Genomic DNA, 21,847 nt, shown 5'->3' on the forward strand with positions numbered 1-21,847 from the left:
AAGGCATTGCTTTCACAGGCCATTGGTTTAAAACTGTTTCTATTTGAAAATCTTGATCCCAGATCAAGAAAGGTGCAATGTCTAGTACTAGCAGACATTCCATACCTCTTGAAAAAAGTGATTTTTAGTGCATCTCATCTGTACTTATAGTCCCTCACTTTTGCAAAGGAGGGAGGAAGGCGTGATCTCGTTTCTCCATTTTTGGCCCAAGCTTGCTCATTGTAATTTTACAGCATTCCACCTCAGTTTTTTTCATCAAACATTAAATAAGCATCTGCTCTATATAATGTGTAGTGAGGTTGGTATAGAAGTAAACAAGACAAGATCTTTGACTTCAAGGAGAAAATAATTGATATCCTATGCTTTGAATTCTTGTGGATTTAAGGGTGTGTTAGCTCAAATCGATTTTTCTGACTATCCGTTTCTTAGGGCATACAAAAAAGCATTTGATCAGTTTTAACACAGAAAAAGAGGCGGTTTAAAATGTTTTTGTACTTCTTGATTTTTGTTACATTTTGGTTTATAGAGTGCATTGTGCTAGAATTGGTGCTTTTACATTCCCTTCTCCCACTAGTTCCTTTTCCTAACACAACTGGGGAGCCCCATGGAATCCCTGCTCGTGTCACTGCAGGCTTCACCTATCCCAGGTTTCTGCCTTGTCAAGCCCAGCTCCCCAGATGTTCACCTGATCCGGTTTCCACCACACTCTCAGTTCTCACTTGGTTGCCTACGCTGGCAACCGAGATGGTGAGATGACTTAAAACCAAGGCATATGAGACTTGATCTAAAGGACTTGAAATGTTGAACCTGCCAAAGAGAAGTTAGAAAGGCTTGCTAGTTCTCTTCAGGTAGCAAGAGAGTCTCTGTGTTAAGCATCTAGGTGACATTATAGTGCATGGAGCCCTGGGCCTAGAGTCAGGAAGACCCGAGTTCAAATCTAGCCATAGACACTTACTAGCTGTGTGACCTTCGCCCTCTTTGCCTCAGTTTCCTTATCTATAAAATGAGCAGGAGAAGGAAATGGCAAACCAGTCCAGTATCTTTGCTAAGAAAATTCCAAATGGGGTCACAGAATCTGAAACGCCTTCACGTAAAGGAGAGATTAGAAGTGTTCCGTTGATCCTGGATTGGATTCGAGGGAGTAGAAACTGTGGAGAGGTATAGAGAAGCAGGTCTCATCTGAGGATGAGGAGGCGTTTCCTCATCATAAACCTTTCCCAAAATGGAATGGGCCACCTTGGGAAGTGAGGAAGGAGTGGGAGGCTTCCCATCCCTGAGTTCTTGTGCTCTTCAGGCCAGAGGCTGCATGACTCCTCGGGGAGCTCATAGAGGGGGCTCAGACTCCAGACAGAAGTTGAACCTGGATGATCTCAAATGTTCTTTCCCACTCTTAGCATTTCTGATGTTTGTAGAATGGGCTTTCCCTACCCAGACTCTCTGTTTAGTAACCATTCCAATAACCAGTGGTCCTGTGAGCCAGACAAAAGAAGGATCTTAGTGATACTGCCATTGAAAAAGAGATAAAGATGAAGGAAAGAAACAGTATTTATGTACAAAATGTTCTTCTTAGATTATGAACTCCCTGGGTACACAGACAACATGTATCTTAAATTATCTGCAAAACTAAATGCATTCAAACTTGTAATTTAGCATGGGAATGATTAACATTGATAACATATTGGATTCTGTTGTATATAGTTCAAAGACCTCCACTTAAGTTCAGCTCTGATGTCTCCCTGATTTGGTGTAGAGGTGACGCTGAGATCCACAAGATTGTGCCTTCAGAGCCCTACCAAGCAGAACAGGTGTTGGCTAGCCTAGGGTGGTGGGTGTAAGGAGGCCAGCAAGGAATTGTCATCCAGAGGCCATTCTAGTTCATTGTCAGGGTCTTCATTACCAGAAGATTGGCCAAGGAATCAGGAAAAGAGATGTAGTAACTCATGACAGTCCACCACAGGGGAAAGGGACTCTGATCTGTGTCCGTGGAAAGGAATTACTAATGAAATCCTGGAACCTTGGGGCAGTTGGAGGTACCAGATTGATGAATAAAGCATTTTTTCAGTCTATAAAACAACGTAGACAATTTAATTATTTGTGAATATTTGACATGGCAATAATGGAGAGTTCCTTCATTTTTGCATATGAGGATAGTTTGAGTCTGTATTTTGTAGAGGAAATTCACAAACCTCCCAGAACCAACAGAATATAGACAACGTCTTGTCTTGATCTTTGTGGTCTGTGTTTTCCTACAGTATTTTATGTGTTTATACCTCTGACTTAAGGCCTTTGACCTCTTGGTATGATGGAGGAGAGATTGCCTGTCACAGATGAGTAGGAAATGGAACCCTGGGTCTTCAGATGGAGTAATTGGAGACTTTGGAATGATGTACTGTTTGTGTTTCTTATTTGGGGAGCACAATGAAAGGAAGCAGTTGAGAACTATAGGCATAGCAAAGTTAACATTTAGACACCAGCTGGGAGAGAGGGGTCAGTAAGCTGCAGAGAGATGACAGGATGGAACCCTGAACCAAGCCTGCCACTGCTCACCTGCCTTCCCTACCTGGACCAGCACCCTCCACTCCTGACCCGAGACCTGGACTTCCACACCAGCGTTTTCAGAATCCAGGCCCCAGACCCTGGGGAGAATTTCCCCTCATTTTGAGGTCCTTCTGTAGGGCCCAACCCACGTAAGTGGTGACTGAGTATATGTAGAGCAGCCCACTTACCCCACTGTCTGCTGGCTGGCCGAGACCTCAGACTGTCTTACTATCTGCCTCCTACATAGACCTACCTTCTGTACCTCCACACAACAAACTCTCCCCCCTGCTTACCACTCCCCTGCATGTGTTGAGCTCTTTGGAGGTAAGGCCTGTTGCTTTTTAAAATGTGTACAGCGCTGCCAGCTCTGCTGCAAGCTTACTGATAGCAATCACTCAATAATGAATGCTTTTTCGTTCATGCGTTTTAGACAAAGGCGCTCAGGGTCAAGCAGATCGAGTGGCTTCCTGTGACCACGCCCAGTAGGGCAGCCAGAATCGGCACTGGGCACCCAAGTGCAAGCCCAGCCTTCTTCCCACTGCCTCTGCTTGTTGAACAAAACAAGGAAAAGGGAGTTCTGTCTGGAATCTTTCAAAGGAACAGGGATTTCCTCAGTATGGGTTTTCCTTCTACCAGAATAGATCACAACCTCCCCGCCCCCTAGGAGGTAATTTCATGAGTTGTGCTGGCCAAAAAAGTTCCTTCTCTGCTGGTGCTCAGTCTCTCCAAACTTTGTGGGCCCTAGAACTGTCACCAGTTGCTGGTCCTGTGCTTGGAACCTTGCTGACTTGGCAGAGACGACCAGGGATCTCCTCAATGGGCGCAGCCTGCCAAACCCCAGCTCCCTTCTTTGCCATGGGGAGGCATGGGGGGAGAGGGCACGTTGGATGGAGTGGGCAGTTTTCTTAAATCTGTCAGAGGAGGGGGACTGAGGAAAATGGCCTTTTTAAAAGGAAAGCTGTCACATCATCAGGTTTCCCAGCTCACGGAATACTGCAAGCACTTCAGTGGCTCGTTATAAGCCCTCCCACCTCCTCCAGCATAATGTATCATCCGAGCTGTCCCTTCACTGGAGTCAGCGACTTGCCTGGCTTGTAATGCGGTTGGCTTTTCGGGTTTAGATTGGACTGGGTGCTGCTGAAATCCCTTCGAGATCTGAGATCTTGTGGTTCTTTTAGAACTTGCTGTCAGTGTCGCTTTCCTGCATGACTATGACGCTGGGAACATTATCAGAACTAATATTGCCAGTTTGGCCCAGCATAGTTTTATGGAACCCACTGATAACAGTGATAACGCAAACATAACTTTCTATTACACTTATAAGTTTACAAAGCCTTAATGAAGCTTCCTCTTCTGTAACATGAGTTAATTAGATAATCTTTGCTCTGGATCTATGACCTTAACAAAGCATTTTCCTGTCATGTAGCTAGTCCAAGCACCCATTTTACAGAGAGGAAACTGAGACCCAGAGAAGTGAAGTGACATGTCCAAGGTCATACAATTAGTAAGTATCACAGCCAGGATTTGAACACATCTCTACTGACTGCAGAAAAGGATGGAGGGAGGTGCCTGTAACAGGCGATATGAGGAAAGAGCAACAGGGCTTTTGTGTTTTTTCACCTTTCCTCGTCTTGTCTGGCTCTGGATTACGTCACCCCCGCCTGTGCGTCAGACATGTCAATGCCGGACACACACCTGCCACTCACCCTTGAACCTGGCCCCAGGACAGCATATTGTTCCCATTTTGCACTGTGTCTACAAGGCCCCCCTCTGACAGTGAACCATCACCATGCCCTTCGTGGGGGCATTGTCGGCTCCTTGTTGCCTTTGCCACTGGTGCCCAGGCTGACGTCAGATGAGCTTGCTGTTTGTTGTGGTGGCAGCTCCTCTTGGTTCATCTCTTCCCCTCACATTCTGCAGTTATTACCCAAATTCAGGCCCCTTTCACCAGGGTAACAGCTATTCTTACTAATCAACTGTAGAATAATCTGTCTACCCCAAAGGAAATTCTCTCTGGTGCCACTTTTTCATCATTTCACCATGATCCTCCCCTCCACAGGACTGTGGCTTGGCTTCCAAACATTAACATTCACATGGGTTCCCCCTCAAACCCCTTCACTTCCCATTTGGTCAGCCTCCATTGGTCCCTTCACTCTGCCTCAGCCACACAAAGGATGACGCAAGAGTTCTTCCTTCATTGAAACCTCTGATGTTGCCCCGTCTGATCCTACCTTCCTCTCATTCCTCTTCTCCCTGTGCTTTACCCCTCCTGCACCTCTTCTTTGCCCTCATCCAGACCCATCTCTTTTCCTCTACCCCTCAGCACTTTCTTGGCTCTTACCCCTGCTTTGACTTCGCATTTCCTCCCTTTCCAACCTCAACTGCAAGTAATTGGCAATTTCGGTTCTGCACTCTCTCCTCTGCTTTTCAGTCCTGTACCCCCTCTGAGTGGGTACGTTGCCAGTTTGTGTTACCCACCACAACTGAGCTCTCCCAGAGCCAAGCCATCCTTTTATCCTCCCTGATGAACTCCCTTTCTCGCTTTCCACAGACACTTTCCCCAACCTCTTCTCCCCTAAAGTTCCCCACACCCCTCTCTCAGCTGTGGACCTGGCCTTTGACTTCACTGAGAAAGTTGAGCTTTCTCTTCATCCCAAAGCCCCGTAACTTCATGTCCCACTCTCTTCCCTTACCCCAGTCTCTGACAGGAGTGGCCCTTCCCTCTACGTGTGCACTGGGTCCCATGCCCCCTCATCTTCCCCAGATCAGATGCTTCCTCAGTTATCCCTTGTGTCTGGAATGCACTTCCTCCAGACCTTTAAGATGAAACTCATTCTCAGTGCGTGCTCACCCCCCCCCGATAAGACCAAAAGCTATCTCACAGTAACAGATAGGTGCTCAAACGATAGGAATGAATGGTTCTCAAAAGAATTGTAAACTAGTAACAAGTATATATGAAAGAATGCTCCAAGTCACCAGTAATAACAGAAATGCGAGGTCAGAACAGTAGTTTGGAAACAATAGATGTTTTACCCAGCACACTAGCAGATTGGCATTGTTGACAAAAGGTGCAGATAGTAAGCATTGGAGGAGTTGTGGGAAGAGCGGTCTCCTAGCTCCTTGTCAGTGGAGTTGTGTCTCAGTACGACCATTTTGGAAAAAAATGTGGAACTGTGTAAATAAAGTGATTAAGATGTCTGTCCTCTTTGGTCCAGAGATCCCACTGCTAGGCAGTGTGCCCCAAGGAGGTCTGATGAGGTCAGGTAAGCAGAAAGGCCCCCTCTACTACAAACTGTTTCTGGCAGCACTTTGGGGGTGGGAAGGAACCAGGAGCAAAAGTGGCTGGCCCTCAGTTGAGGAAGGGATGAGCAGGGCGTGCTGACAGGGTAGTGGAGAGTCACGGAGCTGCTGGAATCAAGGGGTGTAAGTGCAGAGAGTCATGGGAAGGCTTCTATGGACCGGTACAGTGTGAAGTCAGCAGAAGCAGTGAGGAGAGCACAGAGCGAAGGGGAAAAGCAGCAAGCACAGAACAAGGTAGCCCCAAAGAAGAGACAGGAGGACCCCCCCCCACGTACACACATACACACACACTCATGCACGCACGCACACGCCTCTTCGGAGTAGGAGTCACCCTGCAGCACAGCTGTGGGACAGTGCGGAGATCTTCAGACTTTTTTCAGGGTATTTAACAGTTTTGCTTATTGTTTCTCTTTTCCTCTTTTTCTTAAAAAAATGTTCTTTATAACGTGGAATGACTGTGGGGCGGGAGAAGAGGAAGGGTACAGGGGAAAATGTAGGTGATGTTAAAATGAAAGATCTGGCATCATCTTCTACATAAAGCCTTTCTTTGTCCTCCCAGATGCTATTTCCCTCCTTCTCAGACTAACCTCTCTTTAACTATTTTGCATGTGGTCACTCTGTGCTTGTGTCTCTAGTGCCTGGCACATAATTGGCAGATTCCACAGCACAATGTATTGGGACTCATTTCTGCTTTTTCTTATCTTCTGTCTACCTCTTTGCCTTTTTCATGTACTCTTTTTCTACTCCCTTGTCCTTCCAGATGAGTTGACTCAGTTCCTGTTTTTCATTTATTGGTTTGTTTGTTACATTTTGAGCTCCAAGTTGTCTCCCTCGATCCCTCCCAAATCTGCATTATAGGAGGCCAATATTTGATATAAACATATGTGTGGACCCATATCCCGCCTACTTCCTCTGGAGGTGGATAGCATCTTCCTTCACAGATTCTTTGTAGTTGATTTGAATGATCATATTGCTCAGAATAGCTCAGTCACTCACGGTGACTCTTCAGACAATATTGCTGTTACTGTACGATGTTCTCTCAGTTCTCCTTGTTTCACTCTGCCTTATTTCATACAAGTTCCCGTTTCTCAAGGGGCACAATGCCTTTCCTTGCTTCATGCGGCCCTGCTTGCTTCCTTCTGGCTTTTGAGCATCTGCTAGGATCCCTGCTCCTCCAGGAGGTCTTGCCTAGAAGGACTGCAGAGGGCGCATTTTCTCACTCTTTCCTCTTACAGATGAGCAGGTGCATTGGCCCGAGCCCAAACTCCATGACTAGTCTTATCTTGAGTCTTAAGTCCAGTACTTTTTCCACCACAATATGCTTTCTCCTCAAATATCGAATGACCTGTACCACCCCCCCCCACATACACATACATATATATGGGGAGTGGGGTGGGGGGAGGGCTCCGTAATATCTAACTCCTGCAATTTGCTACATTCACCACCCCACTGAACAACACCCCCTTGCTTACACCATCCAATTATCTGATAATATAATCTGATTAAGGTCTTTTATCTTTAACATTTTATTGTTGCTTTTTTTTTACACTGTTAACACTTCTCATAATGCTCCACTTCTTCCCTTATAAGAAAAATCTAAGTAATCAAAACAAACCATGTTGATGTCTGACAACGTGCACTTCATTTTATGTCAGTAGTCTGCCCTCTCCCTGCCAAGAGAATGGACGTGGGCTTTAGCACTGGCCTTCTGAAGTCACAATGGCACCCTGCCTTCCCTACAGTTCTTAAGTTGTCTTACAGGGTTGTTTTCCTTTCCATCATAATGGTCATTGTGTATTCCCGTTTCTGCTTACTTTGCTCTGTTTCGGTTCATTCGTGTTCTTCGATGTGCCTAACTCGGGCAGTTGTTATGAGAGTTAGAAAACTTGTGGTCTTGGAGATTGTGGAGCAGCTGCCAGACACAGAGGGTCAGATGGGGAAATAGCACATTTGAAAGTTTGGAAGACCACTTCTGGAGCTGACGTGCTGTTCTAGCCTGTTCTAAACCTAATGTGTTTTTGGTTTTTAAACAAAAATGATCTTGTTTTAAAGGTATCGGGAGAAGCTAACGAGACTCAGATTTCGGAAGCTTTGAAGCGATACAGCGAGAGGGCCTTCTTTGTCCGGGAAGCCCTCTTTCACCTCTTCAGCCTGACCCATGTCATGGAAAAAACAAAGCCTGAGATATTGAAGGTAAAGTCGGAGGGCTAAGGGGGAATGGCATCCTCTCATGACCATTTTACAGATGAGAAAGCCAAGACCAGGACTTAACCTTGGCTTTGTGCCTCCAGCTCCAGTTCTTCCACTCTGCTGTATTGCTTGAGACAGATTCTGGAAACCAGTGGGAGAACGATCTCAAGGAATGTTCTTGCTTTATGATGATGGGAAGGGGATCCGACTAGAATGAGCTGCTGGATTAAAACCCTTTACCCTTACACCTTAAGACTCTGGCCTTTTCAACAGCAGCAGCAGCTTCCCCTAGTAGTCAGTGGAAGCGTTGAAAGGGCCTCCGGGGTCAGACCCAGAGCCCGTTCATCACCAGCGTCAGTGTCAGTGGATGGGTTGGGGTGGTCACAGCTGGTGCCTTTCCTGATGCTCTGAGGGCCGCTGCTCCCAACGTGCCTGCATTCCCGGGGGGGGGCTTCTTTCATTTCAGCTGGTGGTCATTGGGATGAGGAACCACCCCATGAACTTGCCGGTCCAGCTGGCAGCAAGTGCGTGTGTGTTTAACTTGACCAAGCAGGACTTAGCTGTGGGCATGCCTGTGCGGCTCCTGGCTGATGTGACCCATCTACTGCTCAAAGCCATGGAACACTTTCCTAATCACCAGCAGGTAACTGGCATCAGCCCCACACACAGACTGGGCTTTGGGATGGGCAGCTGATGGCAGCTATAGATGCCTGGAGCCCAAATGATCTAGAGCAGCCATGTGATGTAGTGGCTGGAAAGCCAGAGAGATGGGGATTTGAGGCCTCCGTCTCATAGCCATTGTCTGTGTGACTTTGGGCGAGTCACTTAGCTGCCCAGTGCCCTTGACGGCTCTCCAAGAAGAAAAGTGGCAGGGGTGGTGATGGCCTACATTGAGAGAACATTCACTGGGGAGTTTTCTGGGCCAGTGATGCCACAAGTCTGACATGTAATAGGCATTGAATCCTTGTCAAATTCAAGTAGATTATTTGAGCCCAGGTGCAGGGCTTTGCTCTTCTCTCTGTTCCATTTTCTTATACTTTTTATCTCTCTGCATCTCTTCTGAATTTTTCATTCCTTCTGGAGACAAATGCTAGCCAACGGTCCCATCCTTCCATTAGGATCTCTAATGTTTGTCCCCATCCCACCCTTTGGGCCTTTGTGTAGAGGTGTGGGCATGGATGTGTTGTATCTTGTGAGATACTGGGTCTTTCCTCCTCTTCCTCTTCTGTTCAGAGCTGACACATGGATATCATTTGAGGTGCCTACATTATTTTGAAGTACCTTCATTGAGCTGTCTTCATTATCAGATAATATCAATTATTTTTTAAATAAGGAAATGGGTTCGGAAAGGTTAATTTCCCTGCCTTTGATCACACAACTCAGAAATCTAGGAGATGAGATTTGACCCTAGATTTCTCCTGAATTCAAGTCCAGGGTTTTCTCATTATACTACATGGCCTTCCTCTTCAAGCAGCTTTCCCCTCTCCCTATAATTTCTGTTGAAAGTGTTCTTAATTAGATTTGCAAGACTCCAAGCCAGTATGTTTTCACTAGCTTTTGTTAGGTAGTATTAGTTCTCCCTTATGAAGACCCTGTCTGTCATTCCTGTATTTTAGCTGGGGTACACAGAGTCAGCTCAGGCACAGTCCTCTCAGCTGGCCGTTCATTTCCCCAGACCTGCCTTTCTCCTCCAGCTCCCCATCACCTCCACTCAGCATAGGGAGTCAGATGTCACTGTGGCTGCATGGCTTTCCAGACCTTGGGTTTCAGCCTCCTCCCGGGACTTCGGTAACAGCCATCTCTACGTGCGTCACCAGAGTGACTGACATGACAGTCCGTATGCCCCAACTTCCTGATTCTGCCCACACCTAATTTAATACACATGTAGGAACTCCAGGGAATTGTGTTCCCCAGAGGAGCAGGTGATGATTGCTTTCTCCTGAGGGTCCTATGATCACAGATAGGACATTTTGGGTCATCTCTTCAAGCCGTTTCCCCCCTCCCCCCATCTTCCAGAGAAGAAAACTGAGGCCCAAGCAGGATCAGTGACTTCTCCAAGCTTAGTCAGCCGACTAGCATTGATTAGGCCCCTGCTGGGCTCCAGGTGCTTGCCAAGCAAAGTCATTCAGGTCACAAGGAGCAGAGCTGCGGCTCCAACCCACCCTCGTGAGTTTTCTGGTAGGACCTTGGCTTTCTTAGCTGCTGCTTTCCTGGTCCCCCACTTCCTTTCTTGTGGATGTTCCTGGAGACTAGGTGGCCCATTCCCTGGCTTGTTTCTTTTTAATTTCTCCTTTGAGCAGGAACGTTCCCTCCAGGAAATACTGAAACTGCTAAGAGCCTTTTCAGCTTGCTGAGCATTGGTCTCCTCGAAGGTGACATTTTGCAGCCCACTCACTCCATACATGGCCACGTTTGGGTCACTTAGGCACAGCGGAGTCATTCACTGCTCTGTTGTAAGGGGGCCTCTTGCTTTGGCCAGGCATTATTCCTCTTCCCTTCCTTCTGCTAACTCTACCTGTCTGAACTCTCAGGTGAAGGAGGGTGGGAGTTTGAAGCTGATGCCCAGATCTGCTCTGGGGGCCATGTCATTCAGGGGCTGTCTCTGAGAGTACTCTCTCAGGTACCCTTGGTTGGGGTCAGATCGCCTTCCAAAAGCAGGTAGAATGACATGGCTGTGGGACCAACTGTGATGCTGCATCGGTGCCTTGTCACGGTTACCGTGACCCACGAGCTCCCTTATCCCAGGGGGCAGGCACATGCTGTACCCCCAGAGCCTTTTCAGCTTGCTCTCCTTCCCCGAGCAGACGTGATCGGTGCCATGACCTTTGTGCCCTGAGCCTTCTTCTCTTCTCCCTCTATATCACTTGGTGACCTCATCAGCTCCCAAGGATTTAATTGCCATCTCTCTGCTAAGACTCTCAAATCTACCTGTCCAGCAAGGAAAATCTGAAACTTGGCAGAACCCAAACTGAACTCATCTTTCCCCCTAAAGCCTTCTAGACTTTGTTATTACTGTTGGGGGCACTGCCATCCTCCCAGTCCTCTAGGCTTGCAACCTTAGGCCCCCCCTTAACTCCTCACTATCAATATCCGGGATTCTTGCAAGAGGGGAGCAGTCCATGCCTGGCATGTGGCAGGAGCATAGCAGGGACTGAGCCAGTTTGTGGCATAGAGTGCAGGAGGACGGTACGAGACAAGGCTGGGAAGAAAGGGCAGGGCCTTGAATGCCAGGACATGGACTTTGAAAGAACAAACACAGCTCTGACCTATGCCTGGAATTCACTCCTTCCTTCCCTCTTCCTCTGAAAATGCTCGGTTTCTTTCAAGACTTAGCCCTCCTCCAGGAAGCCTTTCTGGATTTTTGCCTCCTGTCTGTACTCCCGTGGGTTGTGTATTGTTTCTCCAGATGGACTGTAAGTTCCTTGAGGTCAAGGACTGTGTGTGTGTGTGCCTTTTGTCTTTGTATCCTCGGCACCCAGTGCTGGGTTTGTCACCTGGTGTGAACTTAATTAATGCTGGTTGATGGATGTATATTAATTAGCTTCTCTGTGAGATCAGTAATCGGGGCGTTGATTCCTTAGGTCGGACTTCACAGGGCAGGGCTAGGGCTGTTATACTAAACAGGTGGGGAGGAAGAAGGTTTGGGGAGTGGTATAAACATGTGTTGGAAAGACTTGGCCTCTTCCCGAAGAGAGGGGACCTGTCTGGGATTTGTTTGTCCTAAGTCATTTTTTTTCCCCTTTGGCTTGACAGCTGCAGAAAAATTGCCTTCTTTCACTGTGCAGTGACCGGATCCTTCAGGATGTTCCATTTAACAGGCAAGTGAGGTCCTGGCAGTTAGTCCCTGGGCCTGGGGGCGTCACCTGATTGTCTTCTCTGTCAGGTCAGCCTCATTTTGAGACGATTGTGCTCAAGCCCATTCATTGGTTCCGCCTTTACTTGGCGCCACACTGTGAGCTCGTTGGGGAGATACGGAGGTAGAGAGCGTCCTCAATTGACAGTGGCTCGTTGCACGTCCTCATCTTAGAGGTAAAGACATCCTTTGGGGGCATCCTTACCCCAGGGCCATGGCTCTGCCCTCAGATGTGTCACAGGTCAGATGTCACAGGCTGTTAGAAAGTGTGACCATGAATGGCTGCAGATCAGAGCAGATTAAATGTTTAATAGGAGTAGAAAGTGCTAGATGTTTAGCTCTGATTCTTCTTTAAAGCAGTTTAAGGTCTACAACAACCCCGTGAGGCAGGTGGCGCAGGAAACATCCTCATTTTACAGAGGAGTAAACTGAGGCTCAGAGCAACGTGTCCAGCGTTACCCAGAGAATCGGTGTATCAACCAGAGCTCTTCCCTTGGCATTCTGTACTACCTTCCCTCCTGTGCTATGGATGGTGCATAAGTTCCCTTTTCTCATCTGCCCCTAAGTTACTCCTTCGGTTTTTGTAACCAGAGTTGACGTAATAATTCCATGTGCTGGTATTGCCTGTCACAGCTTTCCAAGGACTCTCCTATCCATGATCTCATTAGAGCCACCCAGTGTGGAGAGGTGGGCGGGGCTGATGTTCTAGCCCCATTTTGCAGATGAGAAAATTGAGGCCCTGGGAATTGAAGTGACTTACCCACAATCCCATATCTACTAGGTGGTAGAGACAAGACTTGAATCCAGGCTCTCTGATTCCCCAGAAAATAACCTGGAGCTATTTCTTTTTTTGTTTTTTATTTTCTGTTTTTGTTTTTATTATTTTATTTTTTCCCATTTAATATTATTGTAAAGATAGTTTCCAACATTCATTTTTATAAAAATTTTTTTCCCTCCTTCCTCCCCCTCCCCTGTCTCTAAGACAGCAAGCAATCTGTTGTAGGTTATACATGTACCATCATATTAATCATATTTCCACATCAGTCATGTTGTGAAAGAATCAGAACAAAAGGGAAAAACCATGAAAAAGAAAAAAAAACACAAACAAAAAAAGTGAAAATAGTATGCTTTGATCTGCATTAAAAATCCATAGTTCTTTCTTTGGATATGGATAGCATTTTCCATTATAAGACCTTTGGGGATATCTTAGATCCTTGCATTGCTGAGAAGGGCTAAGTCTATCAAAGTTAGTCATCACACAACATGGTTGTTACTGTGTACAGTGTTCTCCTGGTTCTGCTCACTTCACTCAGCATCAGTCCATACAGGTCTTTCCAGGGTTTTCTGAAGTCTGGCTGCTCATCATTTCTTATAGCACAATAGTATTCCATCACGTTCATGTACCACAGCTTGTTCAGGCGTTCTCCAATTGATGGGCATCCCCTCAATTTCCAATTCTTGCTATAAATATTTTTGTACATGTGGGTCCTTTTCCCATTTGTATGAGCTCTCTGGGATACAGCCCTAGTGCTGATATTGCTGGATTGGGCATAGTGCCTGGAGCTATTTATACCCTGTCATGCTAGCTGCAGATTTCATGCCTTCAGGAGTCATCTGTGGAAACCCTGTCTCCTTGCAGGTTTGAAGCTGCCAAGCTTGTCATGCAGTGGCTCTGTAACCACGAAGACCAGAACATGCAGAGGATGGCCGTGGCAATCATCTCCATCCTCGCTGCGAAGGTACTTCCCAGGCTGGCTGGTCTCTGCTAGCTGGGCTCAAGCTTTCCACCCAAAGTGTGATTCCAACAAACCAGACTGGTGGGATGGCCTCCTAGTTGGAGCAGTTCTCAGACTAACACATGTCATTCGACTGCAGCAACATTCCATTACAGTCAGGGCATTTGGGTGGTGGCTCAGTGGGCTAATGGTATTTGACTCCCGATGGGAATTTCTTGAAATTTACCTGGGATTGTTTATTTGCAGCTTTCTACAGAACAGACTGCCCAGCTGGGAGCTGAGCTCTTCATCGTCAGGGTAAGTCAGTGGCATCTCCATGGCATCAGAGAGTTCCCTTTTCCAGACATTTTCCAGACACTGACGTGTTCACTTTTGCTCAGCCCTTAGGACCCTCTCACTTAGACCACAAGAGTGTCCTCCCTACTGTCCTCCCCTCTGGTGTGTCCTTCACACCGTTGCTAGAAGACTAGCCTGTAGCCCATGCAGGTCTGACCAGGTCCATCTCAGAAGCCGTGGAAGGCCAGCTGGCTGTGGTAGGGCTGCCCCCCATCTTTGCATCTCAGTTCACTCCATGCCTGTGATCTCCCCTCCGTTTTTCCTGGCCCATCTTCTCTTGATCCTCCTTTCCCATGTAGCTGTCTACATCCTGGAACACTAATTTCTATTCACAGCTGATTTCCCTGGCATTGTTTTATCATCTCCTTGAGGTTAGGCGCCACCATGTTTTATCTTCGCATCTCCTCTGCCCCTTACACACGATAAGTTCTCCCAAAACCAATGTTGGTTGAATTGCAGCGCATCCATTGGAGGATATTCCTTGTGAATACTGGGGGAGAAGCTTCTTCCTTCTTTCATAGAGAAGTAGGGTGGTCCAAGGAAGGGTTACTACTGCTCCCTGGGTGCTGGAGCTGAATCTGCCACTGGGTGACTGTAGACAAGTCTCCTTCCCTCTGTGCCCCCATTTGTGAAATGAGGAGTTTGGCCTAGTGACCTCTAAGGGACCTTCTGGCTTTAAAATCCTCTGAATCTATGGATCTGGGCCACCTAGTACAATTCCTCCGTGTTTCGGCTGGAAATTCCACCCCTGTCAGAATTAATTCAGTTGAATAGCTTTAGGGAAAGGATTCTCCAGGTAAGTTGCTGTTGTTCTGGATGATGAATCAATAACTGTTACACAGACTTTAATTTTGACTGTGGAATTTTGTCTTGGTTCTTGAACTCTCTAAATTTTTAAGTAGAAAATGACCTGAATCGGAAAGATTTTCAAAAGCAGTCAGTTGCTGTCCCTTTGGATTTCTCTCTGTAAGCAGAAGTGCCTAGAATTTAATTAATCATTTTATTTCTGACAGGCTTCTGCTTCTGCCAGAAGTGCAGGCTATTAAGGTTTTCTTCAGTCTGCTAAGACCACTGCCTGTTTCACTTGGGTAGCTCTAGATTAGCGAGTTTTTCTTCCACCGACCCTAAATCTGCCATCCTGCACATTAACCCATTGTTGCCCGTTCTGCCTTCTGAGGCCAAGCATCACAAGACTTATCTGCCACGTGACCACCCTTCAGAACCATCAGGAAAGCCAGCATATCCCCCCATGTTTTCTTTTTCCAGTCTAGTTCCTCAGAGAGCACAATCTAGGGGCCTTTGCTATCCTGGACACTTACTGCCTGCTTCTTGATGCTTTCAGGCTTCTTAGTGTCCTTCTTAAGTGGAGAGGTGAGTACAGATAGCTGGGAAATAGACTCGAAGCCCTCTCTCTAGAGGAAACTAAATAAATCTCGAGCCATGAGGTATAGAAACACAGTGCCTGGCTGATGGCGAGGCTCAGGTCTTCCTGGCTCTAAATGTAAGGTACTCTTTACCAGGCTGACTGGCTGCTGGGGAAGTACTTAGTAGCTACTGCTTTAAGTTTGGGAGGGCTCATGGATTTCCAGGTGTCATTGAGTTTAAATCCCCCCTTTCTTTCCTTCCAGCAACTTCTCCAGATAGTGAAGCAGAAAACCAGCCAGAACTCCGTGGACACAACCCTCAAGTTCACCCTGAGTGCCCTTTGGAACCTCACGGATGAGTCCCCGACAACCTGTAAGCACTTCATAGAGAACCAAGGTCTCGAGCTCTTCATGAGGGTGCTGGAGGTAAGGACAGCCGGGCAGTTGAGGCTCCGTCCCGTCCTGCTGGCAGGGAAGTAGTGACTGAGTCTGTTCTCTCTCTTTCTCTCTCAACAGTCCTTCCCGACAGAGTCCTCCATTCAGCAGAAAGTCCTTGGCCTTTTGGTAAGGTGTGATGCATGTTCCTCTGCCCCGTTGTGTCACCTAGTACATTCAAAGCAACGTCCCCAACTATCCACCTCATTATTTTTTTCTGTGGCATTTTACTGATCTTTTGTCTTTCTAGCACCTACATTTCCCAATAGGGTCATCTCCTTCCCCCTCTCAGAGAGCCATCCCTTTTAAAATTCTAACCCTGAGTCCAAAACACTACCTGTAATCTCCCACCTCTACAAAGGAGTAGGGAAAAGCCGCCTTATATTCTTTGGGGCAACCTTGATCATTTCATCCTGCAGCTTTGGGTTTGCATGGGAGGAAGGGGGGACCCTTTCCACTTGTAGTAAGTGTAGGGCAGTCACTATTGCCAAGGCATGCAGGTTGCCCACAAGCCTGAATATGGATTAGTGATGTAAGGAGAGCCAACTGAGTTAAATGTAATCCTTCAGCGTGTGAGGAAAGGTGCAATTGGAGCATTGTGGGTGACCCCAGAACTTCTCTCCAGTAAGTGTTGTATGTGCCCCATTGGTTCAGTGGTGACCAGTTAGGAAGGCCATGGAGGATGGGACTTGGTCCTTTTTGGGGGGGGGGGGGTGTTACAAACTTGACAAACATCAAGAAAGAGGAATGTTTCTATGTGAAAAGAAAAAAAGATTCATTAATTTATTTATTTTTAGTTTCTACAAGTTTTTGAGTTCTAAATTTTCTCCCCATCTCATCCCTTCCCCAACCCCAAGACAGTGTGCATTCTAAATACCCTTTTCCCTAATCTGCCCTCCCTTCCGTCTCCCTCTACTTCTCTTATCCCCTTCCTCTTCTGTTTTCCTGTGGGGCATGATAGATTTCTATACTCCATTGCCTGTATAGAAAAGAATATTATTTAAAATATCTCAGGGGTTAGACCCTTTGGATTATCCCCTCCCAATGTTCCTTCTGGATCCTTCTTTGTGCCCACATCCACTTCAGGCCTCACTCAACTGGCATTAGAGACGTGCAGCAACTTCCTGATCTGTTCATGATCTGCTTGGTGGGCCACCATCCCCACTCTTCACCTCCAGTTCTTTTCTCTGCCTTCCTTGTGTCATATCCAGTCGGAGATCTCTGCCTACCCCCAAGTTAGAGGTAGCTCCCTTGTCACAAAGCAGAGTTGGTACCCTTTCTTTGGCATTTAGGGCCCCCTAGTTTGGACCCTTTCTCCCCTCCACAGACTCAGGGCTTAAATCACAATGAACTTTACATATCTCTTTGTTTTGTTCTAGTCTGCTTATGTCCTGGTATATGTTTTGGTTACCGTTGTTGGTGCCTGATATCCTTTCTAGACCGTGAGCTCCCTGAAGTTAAGGACTCCTTAGTTCTAAGACAGTTATGTCTTAAATGAGCGTCACACCCTCCCCAAAGCCAGCTTTGTGGATAGCGGGCATATAATGATCACGCAATTAAATTTCAAGTTGTCAGAGGGACCAAATCAAGTGGGAGTGCGCAGAGAGGACAGGTTGACTCCTGCTGCATGGGGAGGGAATAAAAATCTCAGACAGTAGGGAAGTGTGGACCGTGGGTGGAGGAGTATGATCTGAACCAGTAAAGAGAAAGTAGCCACACTAATGCATGATGCAGGCGGGGATGAGGATGAATATAATGACAATCACTAGGAGGCCTTAATCTTTTACCTTAACTTTTTACATCTTCATTAAAATTTAATTATGTCCTTTTGGTGCAGTCAGTCATTTGTTTTAGTATTGAATTTATAAGAACTTGACACATTTTCTTCATAAAACCACATTTTATCACACTGAATATTTTTTTCCGCATCTAACCTTGGTTATAACCCATATACTTTTAATGGAGTTTAAATTAGGCATGTTCCTAGGCCATTGAAGCCTGTTTACCTCCATCTCTTGGATAAATTTCTTAACCTTTTGTGACATGAGACCTGGTACAAGATCATTTCACAGTATTCTCTGTCCGTTTAGTAATATTTGTAGTTCTAGTACCAGTCTTTTTCTCAGTACAGCAGTATATTTATCAAAGTTTATCATTCCATCAATGAAGGTAATGCTTCTACAACCTTTGGGAGAAAAAATCCTCCAAACAACTTTGAGGCTGGGTCGCTGACACTTGTTCTGGCAGTGGTTTGGGGGTATAGCAGAGCCTTAAAATGGAAAAGCAAGTTTCCTCAGTAAGTGGCTCTTTGCAGGCTTGAGTACCATCTTGTCTTGCTCAGGAGAAGGCACTTTCTCCTTCTAGCAGTGATTAGCAGATGCCTGGATACTGGCCTTCTCATTGCTTTTCCAACTTCTAGGGGTCAGTGGCACATTGCAGAGGGGTGCTTAATTATCCCCTCCAGCTGCCAAGGCCCTCTGAGGAGCTTTGCTTGTTTTACAAAAATTAATTAAGTTCTTTTATAGCAGTAGTTTGTCAGTGTGGGGCATTTCAGTTTTGACTTCCCTTTGAGCTTTCACACAGCTTTTTACCTTACTGTACTGTCTCTAACAATCAGGGAGACCAGCCCAATGTGGTGTGTCTGGTCAAGGCCAGATACTGAGCTGTAAAACGATCCTAATAATAATGGACTGACTGCCTCCATCACAGGAGTGCTCCTGGATGATTTTGCTTTACAAACATAAGCTACTTCCATTATTTAGGCATCCAAGAAGATGGAGGCATTTGAGCAATAAGGTGAACGTTTGGAAGGACTATTTTGGCTAGAAGCAGGGAACAAGGCTCATTGACCCTGGACAAGGAAATGATCCTTTTCTTCCTTCAAGGCTGTGTTCAGGTGCTGCCTCCTAAGTGAAGCCTTCCCTCATTACTTAAGCTCAGTGTGATCTCTCCATCAGTCAGTCAATCAACAAACATTTCTTCATTGTTTGCTCTTTCCAAGGTACTAGCAAACAAAGACAAAAATGTCAGCCTCTGCTCTTATTTATCAGAGGAACCATGTCCATATATATAAGTATATGTAGAATAAACACAAGAGAGTTAAATATCAGGTAGTTAGTGATAGAAGGCACTGATATCCTTAAATCTGTCAGAGAGCTCCTCATTTGGATCTTTCCTTTTATTTTACTTTACTCTCCTCTAATTTTCCCACCTCTGTACATGTCATTTGCCCTACCATATGAAAAAGCGTTCCAGTATCACTACGAATTAGAGAAATGTAAATTAAAGCCACTCTGAGATACTACCTTACACCCATCAGCTTGGCAGAATTGACAAAAAAAAGAAAATGACACGTGGGAGGGGCTGTGGGAAAATGGGCACATTGATACCCTGTTGGTAGAGCTGGGAACCAGTCCAGCCGTTTGGTACCGTTTCCAAAAAGTTACCCGTGCACACCCTTTGGCCCAGTAGTACCTTCACCCCAAAAAGATCAAAGAATAAAAGGACTCATTTGGACAGAAAAATTTATAGCAACTCTTTGTCATGGCATAGAACTGAAAACTTAGGGGGAGCCCATCCGTTGGATAATGGCTGCACAGATTATGGTATATGAATGGAATGGAATGCTATTGGCCATACGAAACAGTGAAGGGGACTGTTTCTGAGAAACCTGGAAAGACAATGTTATAGACAAGTTCACTTCAGAGAACCCATGATGAAAATGCTTCCATGTGATTCACCTTCTGACTGAGAGGTGGTGAACTCGGTACGGACGAGACTAAGATGTTTTTTGAACATTGCTAGTGTGGAAATTTGTTTTAGTTGACTGTGCATACTTTTGCTTGGGTGTTACTTTGTTCTCCAGTGTGGGGAGGGGAGAACAGAGAGAAAACAGATTTTTGTTCATTGAAAAAAATTAAACTTAAAAAAAACCTAACATCATTTGCCTCTTCCCCCTCCCCCTTACCATCAGTTCTTTGAGGCCGTATGTTATCTTTTTCAGCTTCACATCCTCAGCCAAACAGATTGCCTACCACATAATCAACAAGCATTTACTATGCACCAGGCATTGTCCAAAGCCTTGTACAAAGACAAAGTAAACATAGCCCCTGCTCTTTAGGAGCTTATATTCCATTGAGGGAGACGTCCTGCATATCAGTGGGTGCATAGAAGGTACCTCTAGAATAAGAGGAAGGTAACTTTGGAGAGGGTGCAGCTGGGGAGGGTGGGGAAGACTTCCTGCACAAGATGATGCTTAACCTGAGTCTCGAATTAGGGAATCTTAAGAGGCAGAGGTGGGCAAGAAGGGCGTTCTGGGTGGGGAGGCAGCTCATGAAGGGATGGAGCCTTGTGTGTGAGGATAGGAAGGTGGAGTAATGACTGTCCAGTGGAGCTGGAAAGGAAGGTCAGGGTCAGGTTGGGAAGAGCAACAAGAGTTTTATCTGGTCCTAGAGAGAGTGGGGAGCCTCGGGAGGTTTTTTAGGAGATGAGAGGCAGGGATTGAATTAGGGTAATATGGTCAAACTAGTGCCTTCAGAAATCCGGCATCATTACAGAGAGTGGATTGTGGAGGAGAGAAACTAGGAGGTTGACTATTTGCAGTAATACAGCTGAGAGGTGATGGACTTTGAATTAGTGCAGTGGCCATGTGCAGAGAGAGACGTCTGCTTGGATGTGTGAGTGAGGTGTTGAGAAAAATGCTGAGGTTATAAAACCTGGGAGCCCCGAAGGATAGTGATGAAGAGGGAAGTTTGGAGCAGGGCTCAGTTTGTGGGGGAAGATAATGCATTCTGTTTTGGATGTGCTGCGTTTGAGGCCCCCAGGGGACATCCAGTTTGAAATGAACAGTTTGTGCCCTGGGACTATAGCTTAGGAGACTAGGGCTGGATCCGTAGGTGTGGGAATTGTACGCATGATCTTTGAACCTGTGGGAGCTAGTAAAGTCACCAAGTGAGAAGAAGGGAGAGCTCAGGAGAGAGCCTAGTGGCCCTGACTTGGTTCAGAATCCAATAAAGGAGGTTGAGGAAATAGTGATCAGAGAAGTAGGAGGCCTGCACAGAGCAGGGTCACAAACCAGAGCTCCCCTATGAGGCAGCTAAGCGGTTCAGTGGATAGTGCACTGGGCCTGGCATCAGGAAGACCCGACTTCAGATCCAGCCTCAGACATACTAGATGTGTGGTTCTGGGCAAGTCACTTGACCTCTGTTTGCCATATCCACTGGAGGAGGAAATGGCAAACCACTCCAGTGCCTTTGCCAAGAAAACCTCACGGACAGCTTTCAAGTACTATGGTCCATGTGGTCATGAAGAGTCAGACAGTACTGAACAACAGCAGAGGTCCCCTAAGGAGAAGAGGTGTGCCACTAATGTGTCAGAGGTTGAAGAGGGGTCGAGAATAATAGATGTTTAATGTTAATTAAAACAGTATATCATTAAGAGATTGCCCTAATTGAAAGTTTTAATGTGCTTTGCTTCTTTCCAGAACAATATCGCTGAAGTGAAAGAATTACATTCTGAGCTGATGTGGAAGGACTTTATAGATCATATCAGTAAACTCCTGCACAGTGTTGAGGTTGAAGTCAGCTACTTTGCAGCTGGAATTATTGCCCATTTGATATCCAGAGGTGAACAGGCCTGGACTTTAAGCCGCACCCAAAGAAACGCCCTCCTTGATGATCTGGTACGGTCCTAGCCCAGCCTGTGTGTTGTCTTGTGGAATGATGGCGTGTTGGTCTGTGGTCACAACATCACAGGTTGGAGTCTGTGCAGTCAGCATGATGCTCAATTGTGTTGTGTCTCTGTGTCTTACAGCATTCAGCCATTTTGAAGTGGCCAACACCGGACTGTGAGATGGTGGCATACAGGTAATTAACATATCCATTTGTTCCTTCAACAAATGCCTGTTAAGTGTTGAGTGCAGGGTAAGCCCCAGAGGACTTAGGAGATTTGGGTAAGACATAGATCTGCAGTTGGGATTCTCACTATCTCCTATTGGAATGAGACAGGGGCACAGAAAACAGAAACTCAAGATGGCTTAAGTGCCCCAGGAGGGCTCACCAAAGGACTATTAAAGTCCGAAGGGAAAAGGGATCACG

At 46.3% G+C, this 21,847-nt stretch overlaps 1 protein-coding gene across 6 annotated transcripts in view; it reads left to right on the plus strand.

Annotated features, from left to right (window-relative positions):
* The window catches only part of ZYG11B (zyg-11 family member B, cell cycle regulator), a 58,415-nt gene that overhangs the window by 26,227 nt on the left and 10,341 nt on the right, over positions 1-21,847 (plus strand). For all 6 annotated transcript variants that reach the window (XM_020987789.2, XM_078156640.1, XM_020987794.2 and 3 more), the window contains 9 exons: positions 7,891-8,031; positions 8,495-8,671; positions 11,782-11,846; positions 13,521-13,620; positions 13,864-13,914; positions 15,582-15,743; positions 15,834-15,881; positions 21,235-21,432; positions 21,564-21,616. In XM_020987789.2, the coding sequence (XP_020843448.1) occupies positions 7,891-8,031; positions 8,495-8,671; positions 11,782-11,846; positions 13,521-13,620; positions 13,864-13,914; positions 15,582-15,743; positions 15,834-15,881; positions 21,235-21,432; positions 21,564-21,616 (995 nt within the window). The remainder of the gene's footprint in view (positions 1-7,890; positions 8,032-8,494; positions 8,672-11,781; positions 11,847-13,520; positions 13,621-13,863; positions 13,915-15,581; positions 15,744-15,833; positions 15,882-21,234; positions 21,433-21,563; positions 21,617-21,847) is intronic.

Source organism: Phascolarctos cinereus, unplaced genomic scaffold, assembly GCF_003287225.1.
Source record: "Phascolarctos cinereus isolate Bilbo 61053 unplaced genomic scaffold, phaCin_HiC Scaffold_5;HRSCAF=322, whole genome shotgun sequence".
NCBI lineage: Eukaryota > Metazoa > Chordata > Mammalia > Diprotodontia > Phascolarctidae > Phascolarctos > Phascolarctos cinereus.